The sequence below is a fragment of the Bos javanicus genome, chromosome X (assembly GCF_032452875.1).
Source record: "Bos javanicus breed banteng chromosome X, ARS-OSU_banteng_1.0, whole genome shotgun sequence".
Taxonomy (NCBI): domain Eukaryota; kingdom Metazoa; phylum Chordata; class Mammalia; order Artiodactyla; family Bovidae; genus Bos; species Bos javanicus.
In genome coordinates, this window is record NC_083897.1 from 58033210 (window position 1) to 58055577 (window position 22368).

The window sequence follows — 22368 nt, forward strand, 5'->3', positions numbered from 1 at the left end:
ATTACTCCTTCCAGGTACATTTGAATTTGGGCCAGGGCCTTCCCAATTCTTAATACTTTAGTTCAGATGGGCCACTCTAGTATCAAAAACCTCAGGCCCCATAGTTGCACTTTGAAGATGCTTTGGGACAGGGCAACCTTTGAGAGCCACTCATGTCACACTGCAAGGCAGGCGTCATCTGTGTCAAAGCACAAGGCTAGACATGACTCTATGACATATAGCAGAGACCAGCTGGCAATGAGTGAGTCACTGTCAGTGATCAAGGCTGAAGACTGAGAGTAGGATGGAGTCTTAGAAACCAACAGGCAGGGGTCAGTGAGTAATGAGGCACAAACAAGCTGAAAATGGCTGTACAACAGACACTGGAAATGACTAAAATCCTTGAAAATACTGGCAATCCCACTTTCTGATTTCGCTCCTATAAATATCTGAATTTTTTGTTGTTGTATCTCTAGGACAGGATATAATCATGGACTTTTGGTAGAGATAGCAAAGAGGCTGTCCCCTCTGCCTATAGGGTACCAGTTAGGGTTCTTTATTTGTGCAAATCCATTCGCTGGGACCAAGATAGAACCAGACCATTGAACAAAAGACCAGGAATGGACTTCCAGCTTCAGTCCACTGCAGGGGATTGTATAGCTAATCCAGGACTCAGAAAATCTAGGTTCTGGGTTTTGCTCCACTACTCAATTATTTTGATACTTTGAATAAACCATAGCCTCTTCCCTGGGCTCCATTTCCTATGTGAAAATGAAGGGTGGACTGCATGGCCCATTCAGGTCTCTAGAGATGCCTCATTCCACACTGTACATGAGGATATTCGAGGATGACAGATGATCACAGAGAAAATACAGGGTGACTGTCGGGTGGAACAAAGAGTTCCCCTACCTTGTGTCTGGCACCTCCAGTGGAAATGGGACTACTGTGGAGACGAGTCAAGCAGAGCTGCCTGAACAGAACTACAGATCTTTCTGCCTCGCCCCTTCCCTTGTTCCTGCCATAGCCCATGCCCCCTCCACCCCCACCCCTAGGATCTGAGCACCAAGCTGTGTAACACAAAGGCATTTCTGGACTCCTGTGAACAATCGATACTATAATCACTTTCTGCAGCCATCTCCAGCCCTGGATTTCCTTGTGCTATATTGTCTGCTGCCAACAAATTGTCCCTGTGGCTCAGGATGAGAAGTCTAAGATTCCTTTAGCACAGTGGTTCCCAACCTTAGCTGTATTTTGAAATCATTCGAAGCTTAATACCTGGGTCCTATCCTCAGGAATTTGATGTCATTGATCGGGGGTGGGGACTGGGTACTGGTGCTTTGTAAAGCTCCTCCCTCCGGTGTTTCTGCCCTCTAGCCAGGACGGAGACCCACTGCCTGAGGTTCGACTGGACTTGGGTTGAACAGGTGGCTTTCTGCAATCTGCCCTCCGTGGGGAATGAGATTGTTGGCTCCGGAAGAGAACACAGCTGGGACCAGGGCCCAAGAGCTGATGAGGACGTTTGTTTCTGGTGTGTCTTTATCTTAGGGCCCTGCCCTCCTGTGGCTGATCTGGTAAATGAATCTCAACTACAGCATTAATGGCAGAAAATTGCTTAATGTATTGCCTTCCCAGCTGGCAGGGACCCTTCAGGGCTGGGAACACAAAGGAATGCTTGATTGTAGGGCTCACAGGCTGCATGGCAAGGCTGGTAGTGGTGGTGGTTTGAAAGAGCCCCAAACCTGATTTTCTCCTTCCTTACTGGAGAGGTCCTGCTCAGAGAGGCAGCTGGGGGCTGCGTCCAGTAGGGCCTTGTGCGTGCGTGCATGCTAAGTCATTTCTGTCATGTCCGACTCCAGGGGATCTTCCCAACCCAGGGATCGAACCTGCATCTCTTATGTCTCCTGCATTGATAGGCAGATTTTTACCACTAGTGCCGCCTGGGAAGTCCAGGCCTTGTAAGCCATGGCAAAAACTTTGGATTTTGTTCCACCGGAAGGTTTTGAACAGACAGGGTCTGACTTGCATTTAAAAAGGACGCCTCTGTCTGCTGTGTGGAAAATAGTACCAGAGGCTGGCGGCCGGAGGAGGGAGACTAGTTTGGAGTCTCCTGCAAGAATACAGTTAAAACATGATAGAGGCTTGCGCCAGGATGGTAATAATGGTGCTATGATGACGAGTGAGTGGATTCTGGCTAGATTCTGAAGATAGCACCAAGAAGTTATGTTGATGGATCGGTTGTGGGAGGTGAGAAAAAGAAAGGAGTCAACTGGAAGACTGGAGATGCCATATACTGAGATGAGGAAAAGGACTTCCCTGGTGGCTCAGATGGCAAAGAATCTGCCTGAAATGTGGGAGACCTGGGTTCAATCCCTGGGTCAGGGAGATCCCCTGGAGAAGGGCATGGCAACCCACTCGAATACTCTTGCCTGAAGAATTCCATGGACAGAGAGCCTGGCAGGCTACAGTCCATGGGGTCACAAAGAGTCAGACATGACTGAGCAAAACTGTTCAAAGCCTTCCGGTGGAGCAAGATCCAAAGTTTTTGCCATGGCTTACAAGGCCCTGGGCTTCCCAGGTGGCACTAGAGGTAAAGAATCTGCCTGCCAATGCAGGAGATATAAGAGACGCAGGTTCGATCCCTGGGTTGGGAAGATCCCCTGGAAGAGGGCATGATAACCCATTCCAATATTCTTGCCTGAGAAGCCCATGGACAGAAGAGCCTGGCAGGCTACAGTCCATAAGGTCGCACAGAGTCGAACATGACCAGAATGACTTAGCACGCATGCATGGACGCACAAGGCCCTACCTGACGCAGCCCCCGGCTCCCTCTCTGAGCACGACCTCTTCAGCTCCCCACTCACTCAGCTGTGGCTACACTTGGCTTCCTGACTGTTCCCCATGCACCCCACTCCTCCTCCCACCTCAGACACTTTCTTCTTCTTTCTGTTTGGAAGGCTCTTTCTCCAGATATCCTCATGGTTGTCTCTCCCTCATTTCCTTCAGACCTCTGCTTAAATGTCACCTCCTGAAAGAGGTCTTCCCTGCCTGTCTTGTCTAAAATAACAACCCCACCACTCTCTCCCTCACGACTTCAATCTCTGCTGTAGTCCCTCAGTCTGCTCAATTTGTTCTCATAGCCCTTATTTGCCTCCTAAGAGGTGTTTCAGTATTTCTTATCTGTCTGTCTGTCCCTGCTAGGATAGGCACTCCTTGAAGCCAGAGTTTTGTCCATCTTATTCACTGCTAGATCCTCGTCATGTAGAACAGTGCTTGGCACAGAGTGGGCCCTCCCAAAATTTGTTACACGAATGAATAAATGCCCCAGAGACATGAGGGTGCCCCTCACTAGGACTCCTGCATTTTCTCAAATCCACAGTGCACCCAGGAAAGACTCAGTTTCCAGCATTTGCTAACCATGCATCCTGCTGAATTTGTGGGAGTTTTCAAAAACGAGAGACCCTAGCTGATTGTTTGAGTGTCTCTTACAGAGTTGGATGAACAAAGTAGTAGAAAGCCTAGAACTTGGAAGCCAGGACACCTGGGTAAAATCGCTAATGTCTCTTCTGTCAAATAGTGTAGAAACTGTGGATAAATCATTTTGGCATGCTAAGCCTCCTTTCTTCTGCATCTAAAATAATATTTTCTATGAACCTCCTTCCTAGGGGCAGGACATATCTTTGAAATGAATAAGATTATTTCCTTAAATCCTTTGCAATGTTCATATTCAGATGTAATAAAAATCACCATTTAGGTATATCTCACATTAAGGAAACCAAATATATAAAATTTCAGTGTACGTTATTACAAAGAATTTTTGCAAACTCCCGTAGGCCTAGAGCATTAATAATGGGATTCAATTTACTCAAATTCGATTCATGCCCAGCTTACTCAGAACATACCAATCATCTAAGGAAGCACTTAGCACATTGTCTTGCACCTAGTAGGGAATCAATACTTATTTATTGGCTTATTGATCCACAAGGCAAAAGGGGGTACCCGAACTGAGACGTCTTAACTCCATGCAGCAGATGTCAGGTTTTCTCCAAGTATGGTGAACTCATGAGCCCTCTCTGTTTTTTCCAGTCCCCCAAATCTGCCTTCATTAGTGCGGCAAAGAAGGCCAAGCTGAGATCCAATCCTGTGAAGGTCCGATTTTCCGAGCAGGTGGCAGTTGGAGAAACAGATGCAGTAAGTGAGCTTTCGCCTCCTCCCCTCAGCCCTTGGCCAGAGTCAGCCAGGCTGTCGAAGTATCCCTCTGGGCCAGTTGCTCATCTGCTGCTCCTCAAAGTGGACAGCATTATGAAGGGGTCAGAGGAGGGACCTTGGGGCTCTGGGTGGGGAGCGAGTGAGGGGTGTGTGGCATCCAGAGAAGCCCTGGGCATCATGGGGAGAAGGAATATGTATCAATTCACTCAGAATCTTCATGGTACTTCAAGAAATTTTCACCTCTAGCACAGTACTCGGAACAAGTGCTCCATAAACATTTGGCTACTTGATAGAAACAGGAAGGAAGTAGTGGTTTTCTGTAAATGCGGCGAAATTGAGCCCTCGGCATGTTGAAGTGATCCTGCAACTCCAGGTCTCATTTGGAGAAGACTGGGCAGTGAAGGGCGAAGCAGCCTAGGGGAAATGATATAGACTCTCATTAAGTCACAGAACTTTTATTAATACTAGATGCCTGCTGTGTTCCCAGCACTACAAGGGATGCAAAACAGATACCTGTTCCCTGCCTCTGGATTCCTCTCAGTGATGTTGGGAGGACAGGCAACTCAGATTGAGACAGTATAGAATCCACCCCTGGGTGGTAGGGTTTTGAGGAGCAGGTGGTGTTTGACCACCCATGTCATGCAGCAGCCAGTCTGGAGGGGTCATGGCCAGCCCACTGTCTTTCTTACTGCCTTGTGGGGTTAACATGAACTGAGCTGTCTGCTTCAGATAAGCAAATGAGAAGAGGCGGGTAGAACACACAAAGATGTGTATTAGGTGGCCATGGATGATAACTTCAAGTCCTCTAGGAGTTGGCAGAAGTTGGTGATATCCCATGGGGGTGGGTGGGAGGAGGCCAGCAGCGCTAACAGGTGCTGTGTGCTTTCACAGGCTGTCATGGACTGGGCTCTCGGGAGGCCCATGGCATTTCTGTAGTGAAGCACAGCTGCAGCTGAGACAAGGTAGGAGGCCCAGCCTGAGTGGAGAATCAGTGGGGCACCAGCACCCCTCTAGTTCTTTGAGGCAGAACCACCCAGAGGATGGTATGGATAGAGGTCAGAGATGTCTTACGACTCAATTTCCCTGACCCTTATCCCCAAACTCTGCCAAGGCCCTCCTCCCTCCCCGTTTGAGGAAGACTGTGAGGCCCAAGGGACAACTGGGCCCCACTGGCTAAGCCAACTGAATAATTGGTGGCTGGGCTTCATGTCAGTCTCAGCAGAAGAGGTTGAGGAAAAGCAGGGGCCACAGAGAGGAAAGGGAGCAGTGTGGAGTCCTTGTGTGTCAGCTGAGGTACAAGTCACTAAGGGTACATTTGTGTCCTGAGCCCTGAACACCCAAAGGAAATGAGACCTGAATTTGGAGGGTCTAGGTGGCGCTAGTGGTAAAGAGCCCACCTGCCAGTGCCGGAGACATAAGACAGATGGTTTGATCCCTGGGTTGGGAAGATCTCCTGAAGGATAGGGCATGGCTACACACTCCAGTTTTCTTGCCTGGAGAATCCCATGGACAGAGGATCCTGGCGGGCTACAGTCCATAGGGTCGCAAAGAATCAGACAGGACTGAAGAGACTTAGCACACACAATAGACAGGTGCAGCTTCTCCCATCTCAGTGAAGTGAAAGTTGCTCAGTCATGTCTAACTCTTTGCAACCCTATGGACTATATAGTCCATGGAATTCTCCAGGCCAGAATACTAGAGTGGGTAGCCTTTCCCTTCTCCAGGGGATCTTCCCAACCCAGGGATTGAACCCAGGTCTCCCACATTGCAGGTGGATTCTTTACCAGCTGAGCCACAAGGGAAGCCCAAGAATACTGGAGTGGTTAGCCTATCCCTTCTCCAGCAGATCTTCCCAACCCAGAAATCAACCTGGGGTCTCCTGCATTGCAGGCAGATTCTTTACCAACTGAGCTATCAACATCACAGAAAAACCCACCAAGGCCTGGTCACCCAGTGAAGAATCCTATCCCTCCTCCCCCTTCCATTCTTTCCCCCCTTTTTTCTCCCCTTTCTTCCTCTCCCTTGTGTTCTCCCCTCTACCATGACTCGCCTCTCCATATGTCACATCTAGCCACAGGCAGAAGCAAGCCCCCACTCCAGACCAATCTAGACATAAATGCCGCGGAGTGGCTAGAACCCACCCCAGGTTACTCTGTTGCTCCTGGTCAGGTAAACCAGAGGTGGTGGCAGGCTCTTGTTTGGGAGAGACCGAGACATCAACCTTCCTACCCTAGCTGTGCTCAGGAAATGACCTGATGTCACAACACTCCCCCCCGACCACCGCTGCCACCAGCGTGGACCATAGCAGCCTCCCCATTGTTTAGGTCCAGGGTTGGGGGTGGGGCGGGGTGTCCAGGCCCAGGTGACTCCAGAATCCCTTTCTCTTGTTGTTCCAGACTTTATTAAGCAACAAGAGCAAAAATAAATCCTGTGGGCATTCCTTGCCAACTCTATTTTTAAGCAAAATCAATTAAGTAATTATCTGAGTCCAACCCAGTGTGCTAAATAAAACCTGCCACCACAGAGCGTCATCAGCCTGGGAATCTGGGGCCTCTGGGCTTGGTGGGAGTGAAGCATCTTGGGATCAGGGAGAGAACCAGGGAGTCACTTTTCTAACTTTAGATCCCATCACTCCCCGCTGTGGCTTGACTCCATCAGGAAATGACCTGATGTCACAACAGCACCACCCCCTCCTCTTACCACATCCCGACCCAAGAGGACTTGCTTTATGTTTTTGTACTTGTCCATGACAGTCCCTAGATCTGGACTGTTCTTGTCTGGCCTCTCTGATAGTCCACGCCTGCCATCTCCTTTACAATCAAAATCCAATTCACCCCATCTAGGAGACCTTAACTTATACCTTTTGGTTTGTTTTGGTTTTATTGTTCTCTAGTGGATCATGTGTGTGCCACGTCACTGTAAGAGTGTAAGGCTTGGAGTTCCCTAGTGGTCTAGTGGTTAAGAATCCACTTGCCAGTGCAGGGGTCACAGGTTCAATCCCAGTCAGGGAAGATCCTACATCCCACGGAGCAACTAAGCCCATGCACCACCACTACTGAGCCCATGCTCTGCAACTAGAGAATAGCCCCTGCTCACCAGCAACTAGAGAAAGGCTGCTTGCAGCAACAAAAACCCGGCACAGCCATAAATAAATAATGTTTTTAAAAACAGTATAAGGCTAGACCCTGGTCCTCTGCTTTTGCTGTACCCCCATGAGGCTTAGTATAGTGCTGAGTGTGTAGCAGAGGCTCAGAGAATTCAGGACACTGCACGTCTGAGGCAGCTTTTCAGGTCCTCTAGAACTGATGATGTTGGCCCAAGGAAATGGTTGGATTTCCGTAATGAGTCTAATCAAGCAAGCACATATTAAGCACCTCCTGCTCAGATGTTCAGCAGCCATTTATTGAGCACCATCTGTGTGCTGGGAACTCTGCTCAATGTCAGGGCCACAAAGATTGAATAGGACATAGTCCCAGTGCTGAGTTAACTGTTTGGTTACAAAAGACACACATTCTTCAAAAAGAGCACTGGGACTTCCCTGGCAGTCTAGTGGTTAAGACTCCATGCTGCCAATGCAGGGGATGTGGTTTCAATCCCTAGTCACGGAACTAAGATCCCACATGCCACACAGTGTGGCCAAAAGATTAAAAAAAAATTTAAAAAATGAATGCATAAGGAAATACTTAAATATTTAAGAGCACTTAGAGAGGTGTGTGAAGGACAAGGAGGTCTGGCATGCTGTAGTCCATGGGGTGGCAAAGAGTTGGACATGACTTAGCGACTGAACGACAACAACTGATAGGTGTGTATAAGTTGCTAAAAGAACAATGTGGGAACACCAGGTTCAAGTACCTAATGATATTAGACAGGCTTTACAGAATTCATATTTAAGCTGGGTTTTGAAGGATGAGTAGAAGTTTTCCAGGTATCAAAAGAGGGAGGCAGAGGAAACAGTCTTTATTTAATAAAGGTTTATCAAGAGCCTAACATGAACCACTCTATAAATACAGAAATGCCTAAGCCAGGAAAGCTTTAAGGAGTTGTCAGGTGTTCAGAGCTGGGCTTTGCAAGTGGTTCTCAATCAGGGTCAGTACTGCCCACTCTCAGAGAGCTTTTGGGAATATCTGGAGGGTGTTTGGGGTCATCCCAATGATTTGGCTTGTTATTGCATTTAGTGTCTCAGAGTCAGAGATGCTAAATGTCCTTTGGGGAGTGAGGCAGTCCTCAAATGATGAGTTGCTAGAGGTATACAGGTATGAAAGAACAGTGTGGGTACCAGGAATGATAAGACATGACTGGAGAAGTAGGCATGGACTAGGTCAGAGAAGACCTAAGATGCTTGGACGGAGGGAGACTGGCAGGGCAAAGGCGTGGAAGTGATCTCAGTGTGTGAGGGGCCCGGTGGAAGGGAAGGAGGCAGGAGATAGGAGCTGGTGAGTGAGGTGGGCTCCTAAGACCTCCCATCAGCCCTTCAGGGTGTGGTGGTCTCTATTGGCCAAGCCCCCTCTGAGCTGTGGAGCTTTGAGCCACAGTAGACCGTGGGTGTGCTGTGACATCAAATGAAGGGTGAGCTTTGGATATGGCCCGTTGTCTTCTTGGAGAATTTGCTTTTGGTCTCTGTGTAATGTTATCTTTGATCAGTTCTTTCTTCTGTCTCTGTCCTTCCATACCTTTGGCTCCCTCTCCTTCACTCACTCCTCTCTCTTCCTTTCTGCGTCCCTCCTCCTTCTAAATGAGCCCCCTTCTTGTCCTTTCACAGAAAATGATGAAGAAAGAAGCTCTCCTCCTCATCCCCAATGTCCTGAAGGTTTTCTTAGAAAATGGGCAGATCAAGTCATTCACGTTTGATGGCCGGACTACTGTTAAGGTACCCACAAAATCTCCTCTCGCGGGTCCGTACTGTACTCTCTGGAGCACACACAGCCGCTGGTCTCAGAGTTCCTCTGAGTCTGCACAGGGCTGCTCACTGCCAGAGCAAGGTGCTCTTGGTCTTTGACCTCCTGCTCCTGGAAGTACCTGGTTGTAAAAACGTACAGTTGTTGGATGACTGTGGTGGGGGGAAAGTTGCCTGCCCAACTGTGTGCTAGTGATTGTAAATGTGTGTGTGTGTGCATTCATGTACATGTGCATGCATGTGGGTAGGCATGCATGTGTGCACACATCTGTTAACAAACTGCTTTGTGTCATGTTACCTTGCATCCTTCATGACTTTTAGGAGCTAAGGAGTGTGATGATCATTAAACCATTTATAAAGCAAAAGTGATTTGTATTGCTACAATAACACCTATGCAAGTTTACACACAGAAATCAACAAATGATCTCTCAGGAGATTAGCTTAGCCATGCCTTGCTTTTTAAATAACAACCAGCTCTTAAGCACTGAACCAAGATTGAAAAAAGTCCACCAACAGTCCCTTTGGCTATTCCTTTCACAAGAAGAGCAACTAAAGAGCTCTGATTCTTAACAACTCAGCCAGGCATTTGGGGAGAAGGCAATGGCACCCCACTCCAGTACTCTTGCCTGGAAAATCCCATGGGCGGAGGAGCCTGGTAGGCTGCAGTCCATGGGGTCGCTAAGAGTCAGACACGACCGAGTGACTTCACTTTCCCTTTTCACTTTTATGCATTGGAGAAGGAAATGGCAACCCACTCCAGTGTTCTTGCCTGGAGAATCCCAGGGACGGGGGAGCCTGGTGGGCTGCAGTCTATGGGGTCGCACAGAGTTGGACATGACTGAAGTGACTTAGCAGCAGCAGCAGCAGCAGCAGCGAAGTTGTAGCGATTCCCTTAGTCCTGAGGATGAGAAGTATGTACCATTAACCACCTGGATCTACTCTGCTCTGGGACAGAAATATCTGTTCCTGCTCCTTCTGGATTCTCTCCAGAAAGAGAATGCCATCCTCAGAGTGAATGTTTCCATGCAGTTAATGCTTCCCAGAGCCTGGCAGGCTGCAGTCCACGGAGTCACAAGAGTCGGATACGACTTAGTGACTGAACAACAAGACTGCCAGGCAGCTACAGCACCTGCCCAGAAAACCCACTTGGCCCAGGGCTCTCCTGGGGTACCCCTGCTGGGACCAATACAACCCTGCACTAAAGCAAGCTGTGGGCCAGGAAACTTTCCCTAAGAGGAGTTACCAGGTGTTCAGAATTGACTTTGCCAGCGATTCTCAGCCTGGGTCAGCGTTGCCCCCTCCCAGGTAGTTTTTGGGAATGCCTGAGTGTATGTGGGGTCATCCCCATGGTTTGGCGTGCTACTGGCATTTAGTGTCTCAGGGTCAGAGATGCCAAGTGTCCCACAAGAAATGGAATAGTCCCCAAATGATGAAGAATTGTCCTGTCCAAAGCGCTAGTAGCAGCCAAGTTGCAAAACTCTAGGCTTTATTTAACCTGTGTTGGTTGAACCGAGAGTTTCTTTGGAAGGCTTAGGCCTGGGTGGATTCCCCAGGGAACCTAGGACTAAAACACACTCCCAAAGCTGTCCTGAGGTGGTCTCTTGACTGTTGAAGGCTTCCGTCTATGGGACAGACATTAAAACTAAGCCACCCAGTGATGTCCAAGTGCCCTCCCAAGTCCAAGTCCAAGAAGTGGGTATGGGTGTGTCAGAATCTTCCTGTGTGTTACATCATGGACTGGTATGGCCATGTTGATCTGTTCCCACACTGGAGCATTTACCACTCTCTTTTGCCTGAGTAGCTTCTCTAAGCATTCTCTCCCCTCACAATGTCACCACCATTGGTGCTTCCAGGTAGCCCCAGCTTTCCAAAACAATGGCAGCCCCTGGTTGGTGACCATACCCTGACTTCAGGGTGCACTGGCTGCTTCATTGGAACTTGGACAGGTTGCCAAGCCACTTGTCCTGGAGAGGTACCTGGGTGAATTGACAGCCTGGCACGGGGGCCATTACACTTGTAATACAATTTGGCAATCACCAGCTTGGCCACCCACAGTCCCACTGCAGTTGAGAGGCAAAGACAACCTCATTTGTCTGTGCCAGCACTCCAGCAACACTGGGGCCTCTGTGACTACTTGCATAATACAAAGAGATACTCTCAAGTACCCGCCAGTTTCCAGCCTGGCATTTGAATAGCAAATCAGCTTTCAGTGTTCACTGAGGGGCTTGTTTGGCAACCCTGGCTAGAAGGGAGCTTTGCATTCCCAAGTCTGCTTCTCTCTGGCCCTTGGAGGCTTGAGCCACGCTGACTCTAAAACACACGTGTTAGAGGTCGGTGTATGCCAAAGTCACAGCAGGTAGATGGGAAGTCTCAGAACTGACATGTGGGCAGCCCCCACAGATCTGTTCCAGACACCCTAATATTAAAAGGCAGGCAGCAGAGCAGACGGAGCTTGGAAGTCATCAGATTCCTGACTGTACATAGAACATGTGATGTTGTTCCTCTGCATGGACACATTTTTCAAGTTGGTAAATTGATCATCTCTAAAAGCCAGTGACAAAGATGAATATTTTGCCAGTAACTGCAAGTCATTCAATTTAGATTATGAATCCAGAAATCATGTACCTTTGAAATCATGTAATTGTGGCCTTGGCTTTTGTTGATTCCTAAGTAAAGAGTTGCTGGACAAACCAGAGGGAACATCCTCATTTACGTGAGAAGCTGAGGGAAGAACCCACACCACACATGGCACTAAGGACAGGCTCAGGAGATCATTGGTTGAATGGAGAGGGGGGAGGGGGAGGAAGGGCCATGACCTTCTTTTGCCATCTACATGGACCAACCAAGTTTAGGAAGACCTCCCTTCACCCCTTCTGTGTTCTCCAGGGCCTAGGCCTCTGAACAACACTCCTAGGTCACTCTCCTCGTCCTGGAGCCCTGTGCCTGGGCCACCCTGAAGGCCAGTGGCTCTGTCTGACCCACTTTCCCACCCTCAGCCTTCTCCCCAGGACTCTCTTGATGTTCAGTCCCCTTCTGCCATGTTGGGTACAGAAAGTATCTTAGAGCTGGAAGGGATCTCTCTCTCTCAAGGCTCCTTTGTCTTTATAGGATGTGATGGTGACATTACAGGACCGGCTTTCCCTGAGGTACATTGAGCACTTTGCTCTTGTCCTTGAGTATGCCGGACCAGAACAGAACCAAAAGTTCCTGCTTCTCCAGGACAAGCAGCCCCTGGCTTATGTAAGTAATTCCTCTGTCATAGGTTCATATCTTTGCAAGTGGCCTCTAGTAGACAAGAGGCCACCAGGCAATCTCTTACTGGAAAATTCATCATGACTTGCTCAGCCAGCTCCTAGAAGTCCCAGTTCTCAATCAAGATCTGTCCCAACCACCCACAGAGGCCTTAAAAATGTCGCTTGAGGGACTTTCCTGGAAGTCTGGTGGTTAAGACTTTACCTTCCAATATAGGGGGTGTGGGTTTGATCCCTGGTCAGGGAGCTAAGATCCCACATGCCTCATGACCAAAAAAAAAAATTAAAAACAGAACATAATAGAAGCAACATTGTAACAAATTCAATAGAGACTTTAAAAATGGTCCATATCCCAAAAAAGTTTTAAAGAAAATGTCTCTTGGGAATTCCCTGGTGGTCCAGTGGTTAGGACTCCCTATGTTTTCCGTGCTGAGGGCCCACGTTCAGTCCCTGCTTGGGGAACTAAGATCCCACAAGCCACTCAGCTCAGCCAAAATAAATAAATAAATTCTTTAAAATGTCTCTTGTAACCTAAAAAAGGCATGACGGTTGTTAGTCTTGGTGGTCACTAGTTAGGGAAGGCGTGGAGTGGCAATTCATTGTGTGGAAGGCTGAGTTGAAGAGCAGTGTCAACTCCACCATCTCATGGAGTCCCTGCCTGCTAGACGTTTCTGCCTCTGAGAGGACACTCAACCTTCAGATTAGCGCTGTAATATGGAGGAGTCGGCGAGTGGAGTCTAGTGAAACCCCCGAGGCTGACACGTGGACTGAGGAGGGGCTGAGTGAAGCCGAGAATGGACAGTGTGTCACCCGTGTCACCCATGTGACAGCCATGTCAGGTTCCACAGTGGAGTAGGGGAAGTGTCTTATCTTCCCCGCCTATGGAAAAAAGCCAGTGAAATCCAGGATTGCTGGATAACGTTTCACTAATGGTGATTCACCACGAAGAGGAAGACAGGCAACCAGGGCCAATCAGTATTCCCAGGCAGTGCAGACTTCCCTGGCGGTCCAGTGGTTAAGAGTCTGTTCTCCCAATGCAGGGGGACACAGGTTTGGTCCTTGGTCAGGGAACTAAGATCCCACATGCCACATGGCATGGCCAAAGAAAGAAAGAATCTCTCATTTGCTTTAAAAAAAGACTATTCTCAGAGAGGGAGAGAAGGAGTTGGAGAGGGACGGCCAGAAAGAAATGTCTAAAGGAAGCAAAGCAAAAGCTGAAATGAGACACACCAAAATGAAAGGATTTAAGAGAGAGGAATTCTTCAAGGGTAGTTCTCAGCCAAATGTAGTCCAGAGACTTAGGTTCCCATCTATGAAGGAAAAAAGGTGGATGGCCTGCCTGGATGGAGGCCTAATCACCTCCCTGCCCATCAGGGGAGCTTATGGATCCAACTGATCTCTTGTTCCAAATGGGATTTTTAAGCATTTTTATTACGGATTCATGTTGATGTATGGCAAAACCAATACAATATTGTAAAGTAATTAGCCTCCAAATAAAATAAATAAATTTATAATTTAAAAAATCTCAAACATACACCAAAGTAGAAGGAATTGGATAATGAACCCTCATTACCCATCCCAGCTTCAGCAGTTACTGGCATATTGCTGGCTTGTTTCAGCTACACCTCCAAATAGGATTTTAACTCTTTGATTTGGTTGCTCATCAGCAACTTCCTCTGCCAGAGGCTGAGCCCCTCTGCAAGGCAAAGGCCCCACAGCAAGAAGAGTCAGAGAAGTTGCCGGGAGCTCTTTCTTCCTACCTTGTGTCCTGGGCCTTGGGTTGTTGATAAAGACCAAGTCATGGATCAGTGGTTTGAAAAATTCTAATCACTTTGGGTCAGAAGAGCAAAAAAGACTCGGCTCCTCATCACTTTCCCCGAGGGTAATTGGAATCAGCCAGGCAGAAGACAGAGTAGGAAATAGCACCTAGCTCTGTTCGGGGGGCCCTGAGCAGACTCCTGCCACCCCAGCCATTGATTCCTGATCTCTTTTCCTCCCACCTCTCACTTCCGGGATTCAGGTAGTGCAGCGGACACACTATCATGGAATGAAATGCCTCTTCCGGATAAGCTTCTTTCCCAAAGACCCCGTGGAGCTGCTGCGTCGGGATCCTGCTGCTTTCGAGTACCTGTACATCCAGGTAGAGTCTGGTTTTGGGGTACACAGACAAACAGACCAATGGACAAACAAGCAGGCAGGCTGCTCTGCTGTCACAATGAAGTTGCTATGTAAATTTTTCCAACCTTCAGGTAGCTCTTTCCTTTTTGGCTACCATGGTAGGGCATGGTCAAGTTAGTTGGCCTGGCAACTTGGGCTGTCTGGGGCGCCAGTCTGTTTGTCTGTTTGTCTGTTTGTCTAGACAGATCCCATCAACATTCAGGAGGAAGCAACCCTGGTAACTCTGGCATCTTCGCAGGATACCCTGGTTTAACAAGTGCATTTGGGTACCAGGAAGTTCCACTCCTCAGTTCTAAGCTCCAGTAAGGAGACAGTTCCCAAATCAGTTCATCCAGAAACATTTGCCAAGCACTTACTCTGGGCCAGGCCCTGTGCTAGGTGCTGGCAATCACAATGATCAAAGAACTGTCGCAGATTGCTAGAGCTCAGACAGATATGTGCACAAATAAATACAAGACAGTGTGACAGGCACTATGAGGATGGCAGGCTACAATGTCAGTAGGGGTGCTCAGGAAGCAATTTGCCAACTCTTCCTGGGTGAGGCATAGTGAAGGCTTCACAGTGGAAGGGATAGATGCGTGTTCTTAGCCTTGAAGGATGAGTGAATGTTTGCTGGGCGCAGAGATGGATGTTTGGTTCAGATATTTTGGAATTTGGTGACAAGACCTTGTCCACCTTGCCTTTCCCCTTTATGATGATGTGTTCAGCTATATTCCTTTTATACTGAAGATAGTTTTAGTGAGGTCTAATTGACACATAGCAAACTGCACATATTTAAAATGACAATTTGGTAAGTTTTGACATATGTTTATATCCTTGAAGCCATCACCGCAATCAAGATATTAAACACATCCAACACCCCCAAAAGTCTCCTCAGTCTCCTTTGTAATTCGTACCCCTATCCCCAGGCAGCCACTGACATGCTTTCTGTCACTGTAGATTAGTTTGCATTTTCTAGATTTTATAGGCACGAAATCATACAGTATAAACACTTATTTTGATCTTGCTTCTTTCACTCAGCATGATTTTGAGGCCCACTCATGTTGTTATGTGTATCAGTAATTCATTCCTTTTTATTGTTGAGTACTGTTCTATGGTATGGATATACAAAAATTTGTTTACCAGTCCACCTGCTGATGGATATTTGGGTTGTCTGGTTTTGGCTACTACAAATAAAGGTTCTATCAACATTCATATACAAGTCTTTGTATGATATATGCTTTCTTTTCTCTTGGGTAAATACCTAAGAATGGAATGACCTGATCATATGGTAGATCTATCTTTCCTTAATTTCTTGAAGAAATTCCAATACTGTTTTCCAAGGTGGCTGTGCCATTTTACATTCACACCAGCCATGTGCTAGAGTCCCAGTTTCTCTACACCCTCATCAGCACTTGGCAGTATTTTTAAATTTCCATCATTCTAATAGGGTATAGAAGTATCTCATTCTGGTTTTCATTTGCATTTCCCTAATGACTAATGATGTTGAACACCTTTTCATGTGCCTCTTTGTCATCATGCATCATTTTTGGTGAAGTATCTGTTCAAATCTTTTGCCCACTTTTTAAGTTGGGGTTGTTTGTTTACTTATTAGGAAGTTTTGAGAGTTATTTGTGTGTATTCTAGATACAAGTTGTTTATTGGATGTGTTATTTGCAATTATTTCATCCCAGTCTCTAAACAGTGTCTTTCACAGAGCAGAAGTTTGAATTTTGATGAAGTCCAATTTGTCAATTTGTTTTATGGATTGTGCTTATGGTGTCATATTTAAGAAATCTTGGCCGATCCCAAGTTCACAAAGATTTTGCTATTGTTTTTTTCTAAAAGCATTATCATTTTAGGCTCTGCATTTAGATCTGTGATCCATTTTGAGTTAACTTTAGTATGTGGTACAAAGTATTGATCAGATTTCTTTCTTTTTTCCATATGGATATCCAGTTGTTCCAGACCATTTATTAAAAAGAGCATCCTTTCTTCCCATTAGTTGCCTTTGTGCTTATGTGAAAAATCAGTTGTCTGTATATGTGTGGGTCATTTCTGAAGTCTCTATTCTATTCTGTTGAGCTGCTTGTCGGTCTTTATGCCACCATCACACTTTTTTGATTACTGAGGCTTTTTATTGATTATTATTATTTTTATTGATTACTGAAGCTTTTTAACAAGTCTTAAAATCAGGTAGTGTTTGTCCTCCAAATTTATTCTTTTTCAAAACTGTTTTGGCCATTCTAGGACCTTTGCATTTGTGTGTGAATTTTAGAATTAGATGGATAGTTTCTATCCCAAACCTGCTGTGCTTCTGATCGAGATTGTGTTGAATCTATACATTGGTTTGAATCTTCCAACCCATGAAGACAGTATATTTCTATATTTCTTAAGGTCTTCTGTAATTTTTCTCAACAGTTTTTTGTACTTTTCAGTGTATAGGTCTTTCACATGTTTTGACAGATTGTCCTTAATAATTTCATGTTTTTGATGCTATTAGAAATGGTTTTGATTTTCAATTTTAGGTTCTGATGGTCACAAACATGTAGAAATGTGGTTGGTTTTGTATATTGATTATGTTGATACTGAAATATTGATTATATCCTGCAACCTTGTTAACTCATTATTTCTAGTAGATTTTTTTGTTGATTCTGTTGGATTTTCTACATAGATGATCATTGATGAAGCATTCCTTTTACACTGTCTCCTCTGCTGTAGTGATACCACTGTGGCTCTCTAGTCTCTCAGCTTATTCTGGTTCCACCTCAACACAATGGGCAACTGGTCTAACCTAGGCTGATCCTTGATAGCTGGGATTCTGACCTTCAGGGTCTGAGGGTTTTCTTACCTTTGGCCATTAATTCCAGGAGATCCTTTTTAGGATAGCATAGGGAAGATCATGGCATCTGGTCCCATCACTTCATGGGAAACAGATGGGGAAACAGTGGAAACAGTGTCAGACTTTATTTTTGGGGGCTCCAAAATCACTGTACATGGTGATTGCAGCCATGAAATTAAAAGATGCTTACTCCTTGGAAGGAAAGTTATGACCAACCTAGATAGCATATTAAAAAGCAGAGACATTACTTTGCCAACAAAGGTCCATCTAGTCAAGGCTATGGTTTTTCCAGTGGTCATATATGGATGTAAGAGTTGGACTGTGAAGAAAGCTGAGCACTGAAGAATTGATGCTTTTGAACTGTGGTATTGGAGAAGACTCTTGAGAGTCCCTTGGACTGCAAGGAGATCCAACCAGTCCATTCTAAAGGAGATCAGTCCTGGGATTTCTTTGGAAGGAATGATGCTAAAGCTGAAACTCCAGTACTTTGGCCACCTCATGCGAAGAGTTGACTCATTGGAAAAGATTCTGATGTTGGGAGGGATTGGGGGCAGGAGGAGAAGGGGACGACAGAGGATGAGATGGCTGGATGGCATCACCGACTCGATGGACATGAGTTTGGGTGAACTCCGGGAGTTGGTGATGGACAGAGAGGCCTGGCGTACTGTGATTCATGGGGTCGCAAAGAGTTGGACACAATTGAGCGACTGAACTGAACTGAGGGAAGACTGACTCATTATTGCTTTTGATCTTCAGACACCAAGGAAAAGAATATCTGCCCCATGCCTGCCATCCGTCTCTCACTGTGGGCTTCTGGGCCAGAGCCCTATAGAGAATCCCTCCCAGTGTCTCTCTTATTTTGTTCTTATCTAAGCTGGTAGAGGAGCCTCAGATGGCTGGGGGTGAACAGTGGTGAGTATAGGCCCCAGAGAAAAGGCAGAAAGGTCTCTTGGAACAGGAGGAAAGAAGGGGAGTATTGCCATGTCTTACTTCTGTAGTGCCCTAGACATCCTACCTGTTTGTGCCTTGCCATCGTGTGTACCTGGCACTGAGAAGGGGGCAGTCAACTATCTGCTGAATGAAGCAAATAGTATCTCTTCCCCAAGGGCAGAACCTTCCTCTTCCCTTTGATCTGGGATTCTTACTGACACCAGGATTCTCTTCTGGGATGTAAGGGAGTCCGTGGTGCAGTGGCTGAAAGATCTCTAACTGATGGGTTTGGACTGCCCTCTCTCACAGAGTCGGAATGATGTCATCCGAGAACGCTTTGGAATGGACCCCAAGCCGGAGATGCTTTTGGGCCTTGCTGCCCTCCACATCTATATCACTGTCTCAGCTACTCGACCTAGTCAGAAGATCTCGCTCAAGAATGTGGAGTGAGTTGTGCCAGGGCCCTTCAGGAGGGGGGCACATAGCCACACAGGGAGAAGGTACAGTGGTTGAGCTGTGCTATGCTTTTGAGGACCATGGGCCTGGGATGGGAGTGAGAACTGGACTTCCTCAAACCCCCTAGACCAAGATGCCCTTGAGCTCCAGCTCCTACTTGCCTGCCTCCTGCCCCCCCTAGTCTCCATTCCTCCACCTCTGTCTCCAATTTCACTCCGTTTCTGTCTTGCCATCTTCCTTTCCTGTCTCACTTTGTCCCTCTAATTTCCTACTTTTCTTCTGCTTTTAGGAAGGAGTGGGGCCTGGAACCCTTTCTTCCCCCCTCCCTCCTACAGGGCATCAAAGAGAAGACCCTCCGGAAATCTCTCTCTCAGCAGCTGAAGGCACACCAAACACATCCTTCCAGTGGCACCAAGGTATCCAGAGTCAGCCCCGGGGCCCCCTGCTGGGGCACTAGTGGCATTGGGGGACTCCTGCTTGGTTTCCCAGCAAGTCTGGTCTTCTGGGGACTCTCCCCACTGTTTTTGACCTGGATACACATCCAGCTTGACCAGATATGGAGGATGACTGTGGAGATTTTTCCCCAAGCCTGAGCCTCCCCCAGAGACAGCTCAGTGGCAAGTTACTGGGAGAGCCCAGGATCCTCAAAGCAAAGGGACCAAGATGCAGGCAGAAAAAATTCTTGGGTTGTTTCACCGATTTAGTCATTGCTGATGAAGCACCTGTTGTGTGGACAAGCCCCGAACCCTGAATAGACACATTTCCCATGGAAATGACTACTCTGTCCTCCATTAGCTTTCTAGTTCATCAGTCCTGGTACAGGGAGATAAAAGCCCAACCCCATGGGACAAGGTCTGACCTGGATAACAGGACTCCAGATCACTGCTGGTCACTCCAGGTCACGTTGAGGGCTCAGGTCACTGCTGTACTTTCCTTCCCTTTCTGGGGTGCCCTCTGAGGGACTCCCACTCCCTGCCTCCCCAGCCCTGCAGGCCCTTCTCTGACTTGTAAGGCTCAATCCACTTGCCTCCTAAGAGGCGGTGGTGAGAGGCCCCAGAATCCACATGCAGATGGAGACACAAGACACAGTTGCCCTCTTATATCACACCCATTCCAGATTCCCTGCATTCCCAACTAGCTTCTCTTTTAAGATGCAAATTTCCCTGGAGAGTTAAGCCATTCCTACCTTGCTGTGCATATTTAATCAGATTGTTTTCTTCCCAGTGGAGAGTTTCAGGGCTCCTAACCGTCTCCTCAGCAAACATCATTTGTGAGCGCCACCACCCCCCGACCCCTGCCGCACCCCTGCCCAGCACTTGGGCGAGAGACATGAAGATGAAGAAAGCCGAGTCTCTGCCCTGAGTCAAGCATAGGCTGGTGGGAAAACCAGAGGCAGTCACAACAGTGCAATCCAACTCATGCAGGTTCCCTGGAAGCTTAGAGGAGGAACAGCCAGCCCATCCTGAAGGAGATGGAAAAAGCCAGGAACTGGTGCATTTGATGCCAGTTGTTCAGTCTCAGTCGTGTCCGACTCTGAGACCCCATGGACTGCAGCATGCCAGGCCTCCCTGTCCTCACTATCTCCTAGAGTTGGCTCAAACTCATGTGCATTGAGTTGGTGATGCCATCTAATGCCAGAGATGGGTCTTAAAGTACAGATAGGAGTTTGTCTAGACGAGTTGCAGGGAGGAACATCCCCAGGCAGAGAAATCTGACATAAACCAGTAGAGAGGGTTCAAGAAACCTTCCTGGGTAGGGTGCAGACAAGAGAAGAGGCCAGAGAGGTTGGCAGGAACCTGTTCATGGAGGGCCTCATGTGCTGTGGAAAGGGATTATCCTTCATCCTGTAAGCAGCACACAGCCATCAAAGGGTTTAATTGGGCAGCTGATGTGATTTAAGTTTTAGGCTGCTCCCTCTCATTGAAGATGTGAAGGGAAATGAGTGTTGGTACTGAAGGTAACATGGCTGACAGATGCAAATGGCAGACCTTGAGGCAATGACCATGGAGCTAGAGAAGAGGGATGGTAGGGTGGAGAGGGAGTTAAGAGGTAGAATCAAGATGATTTGGTGACATGAGAGGCTGAGGGAAGAGTCCAGTGTGACTCGCAGGTTTCTGGCCTGAATGCCCAGGGAATGCCTGGACCACTGTTGGAAATTTTTCTGCCAGAGGAAGAGCAGGGTGGGGACTTAGGAGTGCTCAGGATAAAGGTATCGAGTTGGGGATGGCCAGCACCTAGTGGTCATCAGGGATCTCAGGAAAGAGGTATAGATGTCATGGGGTGTTGAAGTTGGGGAAATGCATTGAGATTAACCCAGGAAAAAAATGAGTAAGCTGAATTCTTCAGGAATGAGGACCTGGAGGTAGCAGGAGGGTTTAGGAAGGCGGGTGGGATGCTAAAGTCTGGCAAGAGCTGTCCAAACTGGAACCTTCCTGTGATTTTTTCCCAAAGGTCCCACAGTGGGGCTTGCTGGCTGGTCTGACTACTGCCTATCCAAAGCTGTTGACCCTCCTTCCTGAAAACATGGGTTTGCTTTTCCTCTGCACCTCAAGTTTCTCACACTTCTGGGTGGGTTGTTTCCACAGGGCTCTGCAATTCAGGCCAAACTCCAGTATCTTCGAATTCTGAATGAACTTCCAACGTTCACGGGCGTTTTGTTCAACACTGTGGGCCTGGTAAGTGAGGCCAGTGAGGGGGTGGGAGCTCTTTAGGGGCACTTGTCCTTGGGTGGGGGGACAGAAGGGACTCCATTAGATCTTTTGGGTGGCATTCCCTATCAGTGAATATTTCTAAAAGACTTCCCTCCCCTTCCTCCTTCTCCCCATTGGGTCCTGTGGTGTTCTGGTCCCACCTCTGGTAAAATGGTTAAAGTAGGAGGCAAAAATTAATAAATAAATAAAGTAAAATGTAAAAACTTTCGGGAATTCCCTGGCAGTCCAGTGGTTAGAACATGGTGCTGTTGCTGCCAAGGCCCTGGGTTCGATCCCTGGTTGGGGAACTAAGATCCCACAGGCCATGTGGTGCAGCCCAAAAATAAAATGTAAAGTAGGAGACAATATTTGTTTTCAGCATCCCTCCAGGCTCTTTTGTGCCTCCTATTCTCAATTTCAGGGGTCAGCAAACTTTTTTTGTAAAGGGCCAGATAAGTGAATTGCATAGGCTTGGCAGGCAGGCCACAAGGGTCCCTGTCGCAACCACTCAGCCCTGCCATTGTAGCACAAGAGTGGCCATCAACAGTGCATAAACAAATGGGCCTGGCTCTGTTCCAATATCTCTTTGTTTACGGATGCTGAAATGTGAATTTCATGTGATTTTTATGTGTCACAAAATATGGTTCTTTGGAATTGTTTCCACCCATTTAAGAATGTACAAAACCATTCTCAGTTTGTGGGTTGGACAAAAACTGGCAGAGGACTGGATTGGCCTGTGGGCCAGAATTTGCCAACCCCTATTTCATTGTTCTTACCCATATTCCCTCAGTCCCCCAGCCTGGATGCCCCTTGCACCAGCCCCCACCCAGGGCCTTCAGTATAGCAATGCTCACCTGAGGTAGGGCATAAGTGGTCCCCCTAAGACTGTGCCCCGGGCTAGTTTACCCTAGTGTGCTTCTGTGAAAGGAAATTCAAATCATTTGCTTACTGGATCCAGGTGTT

General features: G+C 47.4%; 1 protein-coding gene across 5 annotated transcripts in view; it reads left to right on the plus strand.

Moving 5' to 3' along the window:
* FRMPD3 (FERM and PDZ domain containing 3) overlaps window positions 1-22368 on the plus strand; it is a 145585-nt gene that overhangs the window by 90945 nt on the left and 32272 nt on the right. For 4 of the 5 annotated variants that reach the window (XM_061409375.1, XM_061409374.1, XM_061409379.1 and 1 more), the window contains 7 exons: window positions 4063-4167; window positions 8945-9052; window positions 12188-12319; window positions 14351-14470; window positions 18569-18705; window positions 19005-19131; window positions 21301-21390. In XM_061409375.1, coding sequence (XP_061265359.1) covers window positions 8948-9052; window positions 12188-12319; window positions 14351-14470; window positions 18569-18705; window positions 19005-19131; window positions 21301-21390 — 711 coding nt within the window. In that variant the 5' untranslated portion in view covers window positions 4063-4167; window positions 8945-8947. Of the gene's footprint in view, window positions 1-4062; window positions 4168-5076; window positions 5148-8944; window positions 9053-12187; window positions 12320-14350; window positions 14471-18568; window positions 18706-19004; window positions 19132-21300; window positions 21391-22368 lie in introns of those variants that run through there. The other variant, XM_061409378.1, reaches the window with a different exon arrangement.